General features: G+C 38.5%; 1 protein-coding gene across 1 annotated transcript; it reads left to right on the forward strand.

The window, feature by feature from the left end:
• The first annotated feature begins 3978 nt into the window (after positions 1–3978).
• LOC121525427 (Golgi phosphoprotein 3-like) lies at positions 3979–15896 on the forward strand. Its single transcript, XM_041811430.1, has 5 exons — positions 3979–4379; positions 4863–4994; positions 10653–10767; positions 11027–11187; positions 13738–15896. Exons 1-5 carry the CDS (start codon positions 4170–4172, stop codon positions 13999–14001), a joined length of 882 nt encoding a protein of 293 aa, XP_041667364.1. The 5' UTR covers positions 3979–4169; the 3' UTR covers positions 14002–15896.
• Positions 15897–17369: the final 1473 nt, after the last annotated feature.

Raw genomic sequence — 17369 nt, forward strand, 5'->3', positions numbered from 1 at the left:
AGATGGAAGGGGAGTGAGGTCAAGCGGAGGGCATTTGGGACTTCATACGTCATCATCAGCGGTGGATCTCTGCCAACAGCAAAGTGCTCCTTTTAAAGCACCATACAGCAGCTCAGAAGAAACACCAGAGATACAGATTCACACAACTAACACAATGAGATGTAAAGCAGTTGTACAGCCATGTATGAACATTAAAGAGCTGGGATTTGCCTTTAGAGAACAATATCAATCTCAGTGGTTGGGCTGCGTTGCAAGCTCTTCAGAATCAATTCAAATCTTCAGTTCTTGTTTAAAAGAGTGTTTTGCTCTGTTGGATTTCAGGTCCAGAGCAGCTGAGCAGAGACAGGAGGATCTGCAAAGTGTCTTTGTTTCCTGCACACAGCCTGCCACCTAGTGCTAACACTCTGTAATGCATGCTGCATTCAGTGGCCTGGTCATTTAAATATTAACTCTTCCTGGTGCAGCCTGATTCTACAATATATATTTTTATTCTCATTAATCTGCCCTCAGTGCCCCAGCATAGCTAGGTGAAAACAGATTTTGTTTTTTGCAAATTTATTTAAAAAAATAACTGAAATATCAAATTTACACAAGTATTCAGACCCTTTGCAAAAACACTGGAAATTTAGCTCAGGTTCCTCCCATTATTCCGATCTTTGCAGAGATTTTTCTACACCTTGATTGGAGTCCACCTGTGGTATATTAAACAAGCTTGGACAAACTAATTCACCACTAGTAAAAATTAATCCACAGAGTGTAGATCAGTGGTTTTCAAACTTTTTTCGCCCAAGGCACACCTAAGGTTAAGCCAAAATCTCAAGGTACACCATATTCATATCAATACAAAGTAGACTTTGAAATAATATATCAGTCAAGGTGGCCCATGAGGGGGATAAAGTGGAGAGGTTTCTGGGGCCCAGACAAGTGGAGGTGGCAAAAGTGGGCAAAAGGTGCCTGAAAGGCAGCAAAAATTTGTTAAAGTGATGATAAAACACAGCAAAAATGGGTAAAAAGTGGCATGGCAAAGTCAAAAATGATTAGGCTAACAATTGGCATAAGGGGCCAAAACATTGGTTAATAGTGGCAAAACATGTTGAAAGAGTCAAAACGGTGGCAAAAATGGGTTACAAGTGGCCAAAAGGGTTAAATGTTGTAAAAAGGTGGTTAAAATGGTTTAAAAGTGATTGAAAAATGGGCATAATTAGGCAAAAAAGTGGCCAAACAAAGGCAAAGTGATTGAAAATTAGCAAGAAGGTGGCAAAAATGGGTTGAAAGTTTTGAAAAGGTGACAAAATAGGTTACAAGTGGCAGAAAAGTGGCAAAAAAAGGGCTAAAGTTGCTATAATGTGGTTAAAAAGTGATGAAAAAAAATGGCAAAAAATGTCCGAACAATAGCAAAAGTAGGCAAAACTCCTCAAAAGGTAGCAAAAATGGGTTAAATGTGGTAAAAAGTTGCATTAAATTGCTCAAAAGTATTTTTAAAAAGTTGCAAAATTGCAAAAAAGCAGCAAAAATGGTTTTAGTTAACAAAATTTGTGGCAAAATGGGTAGAAAAATTAGTTAACTTGGTTAAAAGTAGCATGAAAAATGGTAATTTCAACACCAATTTCAACTCAATAATAGCTTGCCAAATGAGGTAACTGTTAGCCAGGATGCTAGCACCAATGCTACTGATCCAACACACATACTCATCAATAAATCGTAACTGGGGAGGGTCCATTCTACGGGTTTTTTCAGGGGCCAGCCAGATTCCCAAGGCACACCTAGACCTGTCTCAAGGCACACTAGCCTGCCTCGCCACACCATTTGAGAACCGCTGATGTAGATAATAAGTTTTTTTTTAACTGCATCATCAGGCTGCAATGTAAGAAAACTGAAAAAAGTGAAGGGGGTCTGAAAACTTTTTAAATGCACTGTATATCTGTCTGATAAGCAAACAAATGTTGTAGCCTGTGAAGTGAAATCCAAACTTTGTGCTATAACACACTAGATACGTTGGAATAAGGTTGCTGTTAATGATAAATGGACTTGAGCTTGTATAAGACTTTTCTAGTCGTCTGACTGCTCACTGATGGCTGAGGTTGCTATGGAGAAAATGAGCAATGGGGCCTTAGTGTCTTGCCCAAGGACACATCGACATGTGATTGAGCCCACAACCTTCCAAGGCCAAGACGACTACTGACTGAGCTACTGTCATCCCGTACACATGTGAAAACCCTGAGATCTACATGTGATTGAATTTTGGATTTAAATTATTACAAAGTTGTTCACCTCTTTCCTGGCATGGTTTAATCTGAACAGGGCAAATATAGGGACCCGTGACATCACCAGTCTTGATGGGGAATTACCCCATCCCCCTAAAACTACAATGATATAAAATCAGAGAGCAGTTCACCTCAGTACAGTCTGTTGTTAGCTGATGTCTCTGCCTTCATTGAACATTAACAGCCAATTGTGCTGTGTCTGTGTTTACTGTAAGGTAAATTTAAAAAATCTTTCAGCCACGGTGGCCTACGGGTCATTAAAAGCATCATAAAAGGGAGATTTGTGCCAGAAAACAGTAAATTTTATCTTAAACTTCTGTCACCTGCACTGGCACAGAGCCAGGCCGCTGCTCTTATCAGGAGCATTTTTTTTTAATCTGAGAGGGTCATATGTCTGTGAGTGGGCGTGGCTTTGGCTCATTCAATGGACACGCCCACACCTGCTTCATTTTTTTTATGATTTTGAAGCTTATTTTATACACTTAGAGATGTTTTTCATGACTGAACTTTGACCTGGTGGTTCTTAACACAGTGGTCTGTCATACAACAAACCTAAAATTCAGATATTTATTTATTTATTCATTCATTTTTATCAGTTTACAGGGACTTTAACACTTCTGGCTCGGCGACTGTCTTGCTTTATGGCAGGGGTGTCCAGGGGTTGTTTAAATGGACAAAAAGTGGCAAAAAAAGGGCAAAAAAAATGGGATAAATGTGGCAAAAATTGTGAAAAAGTGGCAAAAATTTGGGGGAAAAGGAAACAAGTGGTATTAAATGGCAATGGGCAGCTTAAATGGATGAAAAGTGGCAAAAATTGTAAAAAAAAAAAAAAAAAAAAAAAAAAAAAAGGGCAAAAAATTGGAGAAAAGTGGCAAAAATTAGGAAAAAGTGACAAAAAGATGTAGCAAAAATTAACAAAAAAATTGGGAAAAAAGGGATATTTAATGATGAAAGGTAGCTTAAATGGGCAAAAATGTGAAAAAGGGCACAAATGGGATAAAAGTGGAAAAAAAGGGGGAAAAGAGACAAAAAGAAGTTGTAAAATGGCCAAAAAATCATGAAAAAGGGGTATTTAATGGCATTATAACTGAATAAGAGGGAAAGGCAGATGTTAAAGGACATTTGCAAACCAAAATATCCAAAATATATTCATTTTAAAAATGTTTAAAGATTAGACATACATATTTGAAATGTTGTTGTTTAATTTTTTCAGTTTGAATCCTTTTTGTGGGTGGGGGTCCACCGACTGAATAACTTCTTCTCAGGAGAGGCTCACTCTCACATTTTGAAACCCCCTGCAGTAAAGACTGAAGGGATGACTAAACAGTGCGAATGATAAAACTATGTTAAGTTCCCTGCGTTTAGCAAATCAGTCATATAAATGCAAAAAACTTTGCCATATCATAAAGATTAGTATTATTTCGTGCGGCTTAAAACTACTATTAAACAGTGTTTTAATGTTGAAGCGTATAGCGATCAAAACTCAAATAAAATTCTAGTTTAAAACTTAAACGTTTTAAATTTTAAAGGTCCGTGAGTGTATGAAATAGTGTTTAACTTATTCCTTAAATAATGTATGTTTGTAATGCATCGCGGGTGTTACTTTTTTGTGTCGTTCTTTCTGATTTACTGTATTTCCAAGGTCACTGAATGCAACAGGCGTGATGGCGTTCCGGTGATACCTCTGCTACGTCACAGCCTCTGACTGCCACCATGTTGGATCAGGAAGTGGGCAGAGTCGAAGCAGGAATCCCGAGCCGAGCTTAACGAAAACGTCCGTCTTTATCAGCTCGATCCGCCGTTTTACTGTTTTCACCTTTAACATCCCGGTTACATGCTGCGCGGCTTTCCGCCTGGTCGAGGTAGGCGCTTTCCTTCGGATTTGATCGTGTCGCAGCTCCCGCTATGTCCTCTCTCACGCAGAGAACCTCGGGCCTCGTCCAGCGGAGGACCGAGGCCATTCGCAGCGCCGCCGCCGACAAGGAGAGGGAGTCCGGCGGGGAGGAGGACGACACCCGCCGCGGGGAGGAGGAGGACGACGACAAGGGGGACTCGAAGGAAACAAGGCTCACACTGATGGAGGAGGTGCTGCTGTTGGGCCTCAAGGACCGGGAGGTGAGGGCTGAGTTTAATCCGTCAACTAGCAGGGCTTGTTCGGGGAGAAGCTACTTCAACGTTTGCTAACATTTCAACGTTGCGTCAACAGCAGTGTTTGCGAAAAGTTAACACAAGCATAGATTAACTAGTTAGCGGCTAACTAAAAGTCAAATATGTCGTTTTAACTGCTCACAGCTCATTTGAAGTTAAAGTCAGGCTAACACGCTAGTATGTAAACATGTCACTATCACGTCTTGCTAACGTCTTACTCCTAAGCTTGGTTTGTTGTAGCCTGAGCTGCTGAATGAAAGGAATTACCCAACGTTAAGCTAATTAGCTTATTTACTTTCTACGTGGCTCTCGTAGCTGTCGTTACCTGTACAGGTTCCCTACCAACTAAGCAGCATAGCTCCATCCTTGTCTGCATATTCATACCCACACGTCAGCTAAGTTAACAAACGCTTCACCTTGTGTTTTTTTTCCTCTTCCTCCTCCTCCCAGGGCTACACGTCTTTCTGGAACGACTGTATTTCTTCCGGCCTTCGAGGGTGTATGCTGGTAGAACTGGCCCTCAGAGGGAGGCTACACCTGGAGCCCTGCGGTGTGAGGAGGAAAGGCCTCCTCTCAAGAAAGGTGAGTGCAGTGGGTGCAGGTGGTCTGAGGAAAAAGGTGTGCTTACCAAGTATTCACGTGCTCCTTAGAGCAGGGGTTCTCAACCTTTTCAGCCTGCGACCCCCAAAATAAAGGTGCCAGAGACCGGGGACCCCCACTGTACCTGAGGGTGGTTGAACACAGCCATGCGTATTCAGAGAATAGTCATGTGGAGACAAGGCCGGGAGAGATTCCTGGGGGCCAGCAATACCATGGTCCATTGTACAGTTAAGCTGTGGTATTTTATATTTAACCTTAATGATAACCACTCTAACCAAAGAAACACATTTTAATTAATTTGTGTAGTAAGTAGTCATCTTAAAAATGTAAATCCTTTTGTTGAAAATAGAATTCAAATACAATAAAAATAACTAAAATTGGTTAATAATGGCAAGACATGGTGGGAAAGGTGGAGAATTGGATTTTAAAAGTAGAAGAAATGGTTAGAAATGACAGAAATGAGATAAACATGGCAAAATAACCAAAAAGGGCAAAATGTGCTTATTTAGTGGTAAAAGTGAACTCAATAGTAGCTGAAATTATGTTTAAGTAGCAAAAATAGGTGGAAATTTTGAGAAATGGGATGAAAATTGATGTAAACTGGCAAAAAAAGTGTTAGCTGAGGCAGAAAAACTTAGAAACTGGCATAAATGAGTGTATTAAATTGAAAAATGTGGCTTGAAAAGTGGTAAAATGGGTTAATAGTGGCAATAATGTGTCAACAGAGCCAACAATAGGCAGAGAGTTGCAAGATTTGGCTTAGAAGTGGCAAAAACAGGCAGAAATAAGTGGTGGAAAGGGTTTAAAATTGACAACAAATGGGTTAAGTTGCAAAAATGTGTTAAATTTGATAAAACTGGTGGGGAACAGTAATAAAAACAGGTTAAAATTTGACAAAATTGATGTAAGTGGCAACAGTGTCATTTAAAAAATGTTCCTAGTTTTTTAGGGCATCTGGAGACCCCCTCTCAGTGTCTCATGACCCCAAATGGGGTCCCGAACCCAACGTTGAGAACCCCTGCCATAGAGGGACAGATTTCTCAGGTTAGAAAGTCAATCAACAGGTATGTTTAAGTCTTAGATCATAGTTTATATTACCAGGATACAAACGAGGGCTGGTAGTTAATGGAAATTTAGATTAAATCGCAGTATTTCTTACTGCAATTTTCGAATCACAGGAAGTGCAATATTTTTTAATCTGAAATGTGTGTCAGAATAGCAGTTCAACACCAGCATTCTGCTGCAGAGTTGTTCTGCTCTACACCAGGGGTGTCAAACTCAATCACAGAGGGGTCTGGATTCTGAATTAAGGTCTGACCTGAGGGCCTGACAGGGTCCACATTAAACCAAACTGTTAACCTCATTTTAATCAGTAATAAATTACGGAGGAAAAACAGCACTGATGAAGAATGATTTTGAGATTTAAAAAGTCATGATGAGTAGTTAAAAGGCTCATAATCTGAGATAATACTTATCAGATCAAAAGGTTAAAACACAAAATAAAATGTTAAAATAATGCTTTAAAAAGGCAAATATATAAAAAAGAAAGTCACCATCATGTTTTTAAGGCAAACATATGACTTTAAATTTAAAATGGTGCACCTAAAGGTTAAAAATTTGAGATAAAGGTCGAAATAATAAATTGAAAAGGTCAAAATATGAGCTAAAAAGGGAAAATAATTGATTGACAAAGTCAAAATAATTAATGTGAAAACTCAAAATGTGTAGTAGAAGTACAGATAATAGTTTGAAATCATAATTGTGCAATGCAAAATGAAAATATGAAATGAAAACACAAATTTCTTTTCCCACAGTTCTTTTTATCTAATTTCTTTTACTCTTTATTTTTGTCACATTTTTATTAGGGGTGTAACGATTCATCGATCTGGATCAATACATCGATTGTTTGAGCAATGATTCAGTCAAATCGATTGTTTGAGCAACGATTCAGTCAAATGCATTGAAAGTATAAACATCGATATTAATCGCCATTTTTACCTTATGCTTTTATTTTGAAAGTCCCCCCACGTGCTTGGTTATGACCGTTTCCGCCTATCCACGAGTCCCAACACCACTAGGCGTGGATAGCAGGTAATGGCTAGCAGTCGAGAGAGTATCGATATTGTGTTTTTTCCTTAATGTGAAAGTAACAGATTGTGGTAAATGGGTTCACAAAATCGTCTGACATCGATCGCAGGCCTCTAAATGGAATCGAAATTGAATCGTGGCAGACTTTGTGATATTGGCAAATATCGAATCGTTTATGACTAATTTTTATGACTTAAGGATGTTTAATATCATCAAGGTTATGTTTAAATTTTTATACAGGAGGAAATCTGCAGCCCTCATACTGGTAGACCAGTTATAATAAGAATATGATATGATCTTGCGAGCCGGGTGTAACTGTACCATGGGCTGGATTTGTCCCCCGGGCCTTGAGTTTAACTTTTTGTAGTTTTTCTTGTATCTACTATCAAACAAAGTAATTATTTGAATAAAAGAGCTAGTTTAAAGCCAGTCCTTTTTGTCCCCATTGTCAGCTCTGTCAGATGGTGGTTCTGTTTATTTTACAAAATATGCATTATTCCTTAGTACTTTTAGTCTGCTTATTTATTAGAATACCACCAAATCTACATGAAATAATAACTAATACAGTGAAAAAGTTAGTTTAATATATGGTGAAAGATTGGTGAAAACGGGAAAATAATACATTTTATTTCTAAATATTGTTACTGAATACAGTATTAGATTACTTAAAACATGGAAATGATTTTATAAAATAAAATTTTAAAATATTTTCCTTTACACAACTGCTACTTGGGACCTCAACATTCACAAATATCCACTTCAAATTTATATAGTAAAACAAAAGTACAATTATACAGAGAAAAATAAAGGTTGACAATCAAATTTGACACTTAAAGCCAACCGTATAAGTGTGGGAGACAAACAGATTAATGTGATTTGTAATATATCATTTCTGGCGTCAAAATGTCCCTCTGTAAGACTTCCTGGGGAAATTATTTTTCCATGTAAGACTTTGAAGAGCCACAAGTCGTCACAGAAGAGCCTTGTTGAGTAAGACTGCTCTACACCTTATGCAAACATTCAAGTGTCATTTTTTTCTGGAACAGTTTGCAAAAAGCCCACTTTTCCAATTTTTGCATATGTTTTTTATTAAAAATGAGAATGCAAATGATCATTCCTCACAACACAGCAGCCCCCATGGGCTTTTTTCCAAAATCATTTAGTCCTGTGTAAAATGATTGTTTACTTCTGTTTGTTGAAAATACACAAGATGAGGCACTTCAAAATAACCATATTCAATTGCACTAATGAGAAAAAAAATCACATTTGTTGTGATTTTCCAGATCATTCAGCCCTAACACAAACTTCTACTTTTATTACATGTAGTGTTGACGCGATACAGAAGTTTAAACTGTGAAACAATAACATACTGGTACTTGTATTCAATGCCAGTTCTAGCATCTCTTTTGGCTCTTGGAAACAATTCACATGCAGCCCCTCCAACCATCTTTCATCACCATTATCACGGTTCCTGCAGATCCTTTTAGAGTCTTGAATAGTCTTTGAAATTTAAGGTCATAAAATGATGTGGGAAGTCTGATTTTTAGCAGTGAGAGGCCTGAAGTTTTAGAAGGCATATTGAATAAAGTACTATTCAGACAGGACCAGTATTACCTGTGGACCTCTGATAATTTGTGAATTACCCCCTGATGTCAGTGTTTGTTGCAGTGCATGTTACTTGGAAAAGTAAAGTCTGCAATGTACCTGAATTTACAGACATTGACTGATAACATGAAGGTGCTGCATGGCCACAGCAATGAAAACACACAAGGAATTTTTATTTCTAAGGTTCATACAAAAAATGCAATGTTGTGCACATCAGGTTCTGCAGGTGATGTTTCCTGCACTTGTCCTATACACATATTTTAACCAGGGTTTTTAATAGACAACATAGGCTTTAGTGTTTCTTTTTCCTCTATCTATATATATTTTAACATTTTTAAAGATCTGTAGCAAGCTTTCCATGACTAAAAACTAGTGAAATATCTTCTCTAACTCGCTCCTCTAACTCTGTTTAGCATCGAAGTTGTGTGAGTCTGTAGTTGATCAGAGATTGTATGAAGAGAGAAGTCTAGTGTTGAATATGAACTTCCCCTGGTACTTCTAACAGTTTATGTGCAGTTGATGGTGTTGATAAAATTCCACGCTCTGTAAATTTGAAATCCTCACACACCCACAACCACCTTCCTCGCACAGATCAGCTTGCATAGTCTAACTGACTGAATGTTGAGCGACAAATTTCAAATCATAAATTATGTTGTGCATGGAATTTACAGCTAAGTATTACTGATGTAATATCAGATACTTGCAAAGAGAAACTGCAGCAGTGTGCACATGCACATTTGGACAGCACAGTTTAAATAAATTCAATAAAATGAAGCCATTTTTACTCAAAAGCTGAAATCAACTGAAAGAGAAGCATTGTTTTTAACTTTTATGTGTCAATACTTTGTTAACAACCTCCTATGCTGCCTCTATTATTATTTGGATGAGATAAAAGAGCAGGAAAAGTCACACGCACTGTAAATACACAAAACTAGCACCCTAAATTGCAGAAATGCTGATTCACACAGGATCAGGATTACCTGTGGTCCTCTTGTGCTGAAATATGGTTTACTCCACAAATTATAGACAGTTCAGTGGCATGGGAATAAAGACACAGAACTTAGCAGTTATTAAAAATTGAGGTCCCTAGACTAGCCACATGGGAATAGGGAGTTTGTTTATGTTCATCCAGTCTTTGTCACTAAGATGGGAGTCGCCGTTCATTTTAGAGATCTGGAATATCGTCCAAGCTTAGCAACAAGAGTCTGTCTTTTGGCTCTGAAACAGCCTTTAATTTGGTTTCCTCTCTCATGTCTTCAAAACAGCAACAACATGCATGGTTCATCAATCTCCTGCAGTCCCCATGTCGAGTACAAGCATTTTCTCTAACCTGTGCAGTTGTTTGTCCAGCTTGACTGTGCACCCTTATGCATTTTTTTCAGTGTGAAATGCTTCTTTATGTTCAGTCAAATACCAGCTTAGCTGATGTTCTTTTAATATTCAGATTGCCTAAGTTTGGGAATTAATTTTAATTTCACTTGTTCACAAGCTTTAAGTTGACATATTATAACACGTACCCTATGTGAGATGTTTTACAGCTCAGAACTAATTCAGATACACAAACAACTAATGGCCACCAACCTGGGCCATAATACAAATTAAAGACAAGCAAATGCTGACATTCAATACTCATCCAAAAAGGCAGGTTTTTTAATCTAACTTAACACCACATTTACTCTAACCCCCCCATGATTTTTTTATATTATACGACTTCTGGTTCAAGTTTCCTTGACTTTCCATGTTGTTAAGATTTGAGGGGATGTTCCTGTATGGTCTGAGATCTTTACATCTTTTCATCCTTTTTCTTTGAGCTGAGGAACATCATTAAGCTAGTTCTCCTGAACTTTTCATTTAAGCATGTGCGGCAAGCCCTGTGTAAACAGGATGTGAACTGTTCAGACGTTGATAATCATCCCAGTTCAAACATGCACCCTTTTGTTTGCCCAGGTGATCTGCAAGTCGGATGCCCCGACGGGAGATGTGTTACTGGATGAGGCCTTGAAGCACGTAAAAGAAACCCAGCCTCCAGAGACTGTGCAGAGCTGGATAGAGCTGCTGAGCGGTAAGACAAGCCCTTCAGAGTTTACTTACTCAGCCATGTGTTGTTTCACCTGTTGGACTTGTTAGAGGCCTGTTTTCTTTGTAATAGTTTGTTATCTTTGTCTTTGTGGGATGTCTGATTTCAACTTTACACGTGTTGACAAAGAAATATTTAAGCCATTGTCATTGTACATGGATTATGGTTGTAAAGTAAATCCAATTTGACACCTGCTGAAATGATACAGTTTAATATTTAAAATGCATCTCATGTAATCCTTCAGGAGAGACCTGGAATCCCCTGAAGCTGCACTATCAGCTCAGAAACGTAAGAGAACGTCTGGCTAAAAACCTGGTAGAGAAAGGCGTCCTCACCACAGAGAAACAGAACTTCCTGCTCTTTGACATGACCACACATCCGCTCACCAACAGTACCATTAAACAGGTAATGTATGTGGCTTTTCATATTTAAATGTGAAGAAATTAAAACCTTGTGTTGTCAGATACTCACGACTTGGAGGTAAAAGCTTTCAGCATAATCGGGGTTTGACGTAATTTTGCAAAAATGTAAAGCAAGCTGCTCAGAGATACAGGTGCATCTCATAAAAACAGAAGTTAAACTTCCGTATATTCTAGATTCATCATTACAAAGTGAAAGATTTTTTTGTTTCAGTCTTGATGATTATGGCTTACAGCTCACAAAATCTACTGTCTCAGAATATTAGAATATCACAAAACATTAGTGCAAACAAAGATTTATAATACAGAAAAGTTCTGGAAAATTATGCTCTTTTGGATGGAGCTCCTCATCTAAGTGACATGGCATGGAGGCGATCAGTCCGTGGCACTGCTCGGGTGCTGTGAAGCCCAGGTTGTTCTGATTGCAGCTCCTCTGTATTGTTGTGTCTGGTGTCTCTCATCTTTCTCCTCTGGCCAGTCAAACACAGTAACACCATGGTCAGCAAGGCAGTAGAGCTAGGCAGTCAATCGCAGATTAGATTAAAACGTAATATTGCCTGCTGCAATTTTCAAATCACAGAAGGTGCAATATTTCTTTAACCTGAAATTTGTGTCAAAATACCAATTTAAAACTTTTTTGCAGCAGAGATGTTATTCAATCATTCAAGTGCCACATGTCAGGAAATCTCCAAAAATTCTACTTTTTTCATTTTTGTACGTTTTTCTTATTAAATATGAGTGACAAAAAAATGATCACTCCCTTTAATACAACAATTCATATCCAATTTGCAATATGAGTTGAAATCATCACGATTCGATATCTTTTCTAAATTGTTAAGCCTGTTTAATCAAATGCAGTGTCGGCTGTAGTATAGAATTATTGCTTGTGTTTGCTGGAAAATACATGAGGATGAGAAATAATTGCATATTGAACCGCAATTGCCTTCTTGGGGGAAAAAATGCAATTAGATAATTTCCCCCACATCGTTCAGCCCTACAAGGCAGTTTCTGGTCATTTTAGTTTCACTGTGGGCCGGTGTAAAGTCCTGCTGGAAGAGGAAAGCAGTATCTCTAAAGTTTCTAGCAGACTGCAGCATGAAAAGCTCTAGAATCTCCTGGTAGATTTCTGACAGCGTTGACTCTGGATTTGATAAAGACCAGTGGACCAACAGCAGCAGATGACATGACACCTCTAACCATCACTGACTGTGGAGACTGAAAACACTGGACTTCAAGCACCCTGGATTCTGTGCCTTCAGACTCTGGGACCTTGATTTACCAATGAAATGCACAATTTAACTTAATCTGAAAACAGGACTCAAGACCACTGAGCAACAGTCCAGTTTTTTTTTATTTTTCTTCTTAGCCCAGGTGAGACGCTGATGCTGCTGTCTGTGGCTCAGGAGTGGCTTGGCACTGAAAACACGACACTTGTAGTCCATTTCCTGGACCTGTATTTGTGGTGGCTCTTGATCCCCCGACTCCAGCCTCAGTCTGGTCTTGGTGAAGCTCCCCTAGATCCCTAGATACTCAGGAAACCTTTGCAAATTGGAATTTCCACAATATTCCAATATTCTGAGATGTTGAATTTTAGATATTTGTAAACTATAATCATCAAGATGAAAACAGAAATAGTCTTTCTGATGTAAATCATGGGAAAAAATAACTTTTACATGATATTCTGATTTTTGGGATGCACCTTGATCTTGACTGTACTTGGACAATATTGAAATCTGTGATTAAGATATAATACGTAAGTGGTTTTATGAGTCTGCTTGCTTGGTTATCAAGAAAAGATGAGAGAATAAGGATACTGCTTTCAAACAAACCTAATATTCATTTTTTAAAATAAGGGTTCTTCTAGTGGCTCAGCTGTAAACTTAAAGGCCAGTCTGCAGGCATTTTTGTACACCATTCAAATCCTACTGAATGCAAAAATAATATAATGCAATTACATAATTGCACAGCCTGACATTGCAACTAATACGGTCTCAGCTGTCTCAGGCTGTGATACTGACCTGGTTAAGTCCGATCAAAAGTAAAGCATGTGTTATACCTGCTGTAAGATACTAAAATTCCGGACTAAGCTCTTGTTCAGTTTTCTTGAGCCTCAGTTTGCTGTTCTTAGGTAACAGGACTGTCCCCTGATGTGATCTTCAGCATCTTTAAGGTTCAACATTGGCACGCTCAGAGATGCATTAGCCCAGATAACAGCTGCTGACTGAATGTTTTCTCTTTTTAAAAATCATTAGATCCACTTTGAAAAACCCAGACCAGCCTGCCTGGCAGCAACAACCATGGCACATTGAGAGTTGCTTAGATCCCCTTTCCTTCCCTTGTCCTAGGACAGGAGTGATGTGGTGAAGTGAGGGAGTTGTCAGAGATAAATTGTAATTGAAAGTTTTAATCCTTTGACAGCCCTAGAATAAATGCTTAATGTTGAACTGCTTTAATGTTGAATCCATCCTGCTTCTTTAGTTTAGTTCAGTGATATGTTTCATTAATTGTCTCTAAATCGTGTTAAAACTGTCTACAGCGTCTCATCAAGAAAGTCCAGGACTCCGTCTTGGAGAAGTGGGTCAACGATCCCAATCGTATGGACAAGCGGATCCTGGCTCTGATCCTTCTGGCTCACTCATCCGACGTCCTCGAGAATGCCTTCGCCCCGCTCCAAGATGACCAGTACGACCTGGGCATGAAGAGAGTCCACACTCTACTGGAGCTGGAGCCCGAGAAGGAGAGCACGAAGCCCAACGCTAACGAACTCATGTGGGCTGTGGTGGCCGCGTTTACTAAATGAAAACACCTGATTTGGTTGGACTGAAAGATCTGGCTACGGTCTGTGTTATTTAATCGGTTAAAGGACTTCACTTAATGAGACAGACTTAATGAGACAATCTATTTTTGGTTGGGGAGCCTGTTTGTACATCTGTTCCGGATGACATATTGTGGTGGTAGTCCATATTAACCCAGTGCAATCTGATCGGTGGTGGGCTTCACCAAGTAACGTTTGGTTGGTGAAAACGATCTCTTAATTCAAAAAAGAAAAAACCCTGCCACCGGCATGGATATCCATGTAAACATTACGAACAGATGAGCTTATGTTAACGTCAAATAAAGCTGGTGGCAGCATCAGTCATGGTGGATATGAAGATCTTTGACTGGGGCCAAGTTTCCCTTCGACAACAAGGAACTATCATCTCTCCATCACCACAAGATCAGACCAGAGTCACATGCTGGTCTCGATACTGTCCCCACACGCTGGTGCAAGGATAACAAATCACACTTTGCACTCAGGCGGGTCTTCTGCTTTCATGTTTCCATTCCTGCTCGTCTTTGGACTACAAACATGGTGTTACTGTTAGATTAGACTACCTGAATGTTCCTAGATTACATCTGCCTCCTCTCTTTCTTCCTCATTTCGTTTTTGAGGCTGAAACAGAGAAGGCAAATAACTTTTCGGCCCTTTTTTTAAATCTCTTTCCCACATGAAGAATTGAACCTTTATAGTCATGTTTGTTTTCTGTTTCTGCAGAGGGTCCATTCTGCAGTTTTTAAGAATGAGACCAGTCTTCCATTTGTATTTATGTTGCTTATCTACGCTTGGACTAGACACCATTTATCAACTATTTTGCACAGTCAATAGCCCTGTAGGTAGGTTGTTGATAGTATTTAGCAGACATGGATTTAAAAAAAGAGAGGATCTCACTTATTTTGTCTACAGCTACTGAGCTTTATGATATCTTAAAATCATTCCTCTGAATATATATTAAACAAAGCTTCTACTCATATTTTATGGTTGAGTTTATATGTAAAAATGCAGGGAAAGCAGCAGCAGTTAAATCTGTTTTGATATAGATTTGATAAGCTGAGAAATACTAGCCGGATGGGCTAGATTTAGTTAATAAAAGCATCATGTTAACCCAAATTAGAGCTTTCTTAACACTAGGGGTGTATACAGTCGTCAGTCAGGTAAATTCAGCTTTTAAAATGTTTCTGAGAGATGGAATTTCCTTAAAAGATGATCGTCAGTGGTAAAATTTATATATCTCGCTGGAGTTTTTGTGACTAACCCACAAACTTTCCTATAAACTTTTTATTTTGTGAACGAAAACTGAATGAATTGCAGGTAAGTGAGATGATTTTTTTTTTGATAATTCGGGTGACCTCTTAACTTAAGTTTGCGATATTCGTCTGTTTGTATGTCATATCAGAACAAGATGTTACCACTGTTTGTTACGTTTTCTGTTTCACAGATTAGTGGAGGTTTACTTGTGCCCCAAAGATTGAAACTGTCGGACAACATGCAATCTAATCGATCTAAAATCATGATTGTAAATGTCTTTCTGGTCTGATGAGTGCGATCTATGTATGAAGTCACGTTACCTATTGTTTTATGGCATACTTACAGTTCTGTCTCTCTTTTTCTGCCTACAAAATACCAATGGGAATGAAGAAGCGTCGAGATCCGTTTACAGCAGAGAAACCATGCATGCTATTGGTGGAGGGCTGGGTACTTGTGGATGTAGCTTCAAAGAAAAGGCTTGTATGTAATTATTAGTCATTTTATGTGTACGATCTAAAGGAATTTTAAGAAAGGGATCTTCTCTCCTATCCTCTATAATTCTGTATGCTTTTGTATTACCACACAAAATAAAGTAAGGATCCTTTAAGTGCCTGAATTTAGCACTGTTTGCAGTTGTTTTTATTTAGCATTTATACGTCTGAACTTCCTCTGCCTGTGATCTGTATTTTTCTAAATTGAGGTTGTTAAGTAGTTCCATAAACCTTATTCTATCTTAAAAAATACTCCCAAAAAGCTTCATAAATATTGCTACAGTGGAAAGCATTCAGATCCCAGAAATTATGATGGCTTTATTTTCCTCAAGAACTAATCTGAAAAATAACCAATCAGATAATTTCTTTATAATCTGGGGTTGTGCAATGTGAATCACATGACAAGTGCGATAATATGCCAGAATATACAGCATATTGGCTGATATTGAAGAAATAGATCTTTGTATGAAAAGCAAAGAAGCTCTTGCATATTTTGTCCTACATTGCACACCCTTAATTAAATTTTAACACTGCTGTGACGAGGAGGAGGCACAGAACAGGACCCAAAAAGTGCTCTGCATGAAGAAACATGACTGTAATTTAGAGACTGTTGTGTAAGTGCTCTGGAAGTTATGGTTAGTTAAAATTTCCTCTTTGCTAACAGCCTCTCAACCCCTCTTACCCTGCACACCCATGAACTTAAAAACAAAACAAAATGTAAAAACATCTGTTTATATTTTCATTGGGTTAGTTATGGGACACAAGAAACTGCAGATGGACATGCTTGCTTTATTACTGTTGATCAATTAGTCAGAATTTGGTACAAAATTGGTCTCATTCCAGTATCTATACAGTTAAAGTATTTGGATGTTTGACATCTGAAGCTGTAGTTCTCCTGCAAACTGAATAATACAGTCCTCCAGGATTTTCCTATATGTTGCTGCATTCATTTTACCCTCTACTTTTACAAGCCATTCAGGTCCGGCTGCTGAGAAGCATCCCCACAGCATGATGCTACCACCACTGTGCTTCACATTGGGGATGGTGAGTTTGTGGTGATGTACACTGCCTGGAAAATGTTTTGCATCCATCCCCTGACTTATACTTTTTAACAAGTTTTTCTCTGAGTTGCTTGGAGTGTTCTTTTGTCTTTATGGTGTAATGGTAGCCAGAAATACTCATTAACTAGTGACTAGACCTTCCAGACACAAGTGTCATTGTCCTACAAATCACTTGAGACACATTCACTGCACTCAGTTGATCCCCATTTCAATATTTACTAGCATTAATTTGCAGGACCTCTGTTGAATAAACTTTGAAGAGGGTTAATGTTTATGCCAGTGATACTCAACGTGTGGCTCTGGAGCCACGTGTGGCTCTTTTGTGATGATTTGTGGCTCTTTTATGTCTTAACTTAAAATATTATTCCCCCAGAAAACCTTAAAAAAGGAAAAAAATGCCCTTTTCACCATTTAAGCTACCTTTTGCCACTAAATACCACTTTTTTCCCTACTTTGTTGCCCATTTTTTCTACTTTTTTCCAACTTTTGCCACTTTTATCCCATTGTTGCCCACTTAAGCTACCTTTTGCCATTAAATACCACATTATCC

The sequence above is a fragment of the Cheilinus undulatus genome, linkage group 17, assembly GCF_018320785.1.
Source record: "Cheilinus undulatus linkage group 17, ASM1832078v1, whole genome shotgun sequence".
NCBI classification, from domain to species: domain Eukaryota; kingdom Metazoa; phylum Chordata; class Actinopteri; order Labriformes; family Labridae; genus Cheilinus; species Cheilinus undulatus.

Excerpts from the sequence above, each read along its gene's own strand:
- LOC121525427 (XM_041811430.1), top strand. The coding sequence starts at position 4,170 with ATGTCCTCTCTCACGCAGAGAACCTCGGGCCTCGTCCAGCGGAGGACC. Across the intron at positions 4,995-10,652 it reads AAGGCCTCCTCTCAAGAAAG|GTGATCTGCAAGTCGGATGC; the intron begins GTGAGTGCAGTG and ends TTGTTTGCCCAG. Across the intron at positions 11,188-13,737 it reads CCAACAGTACCATTAAACAG|CGTCTCATCAAGAAAGTCCA; the intron begins GTAATGTATGTG and ends AACTGTCTACAG.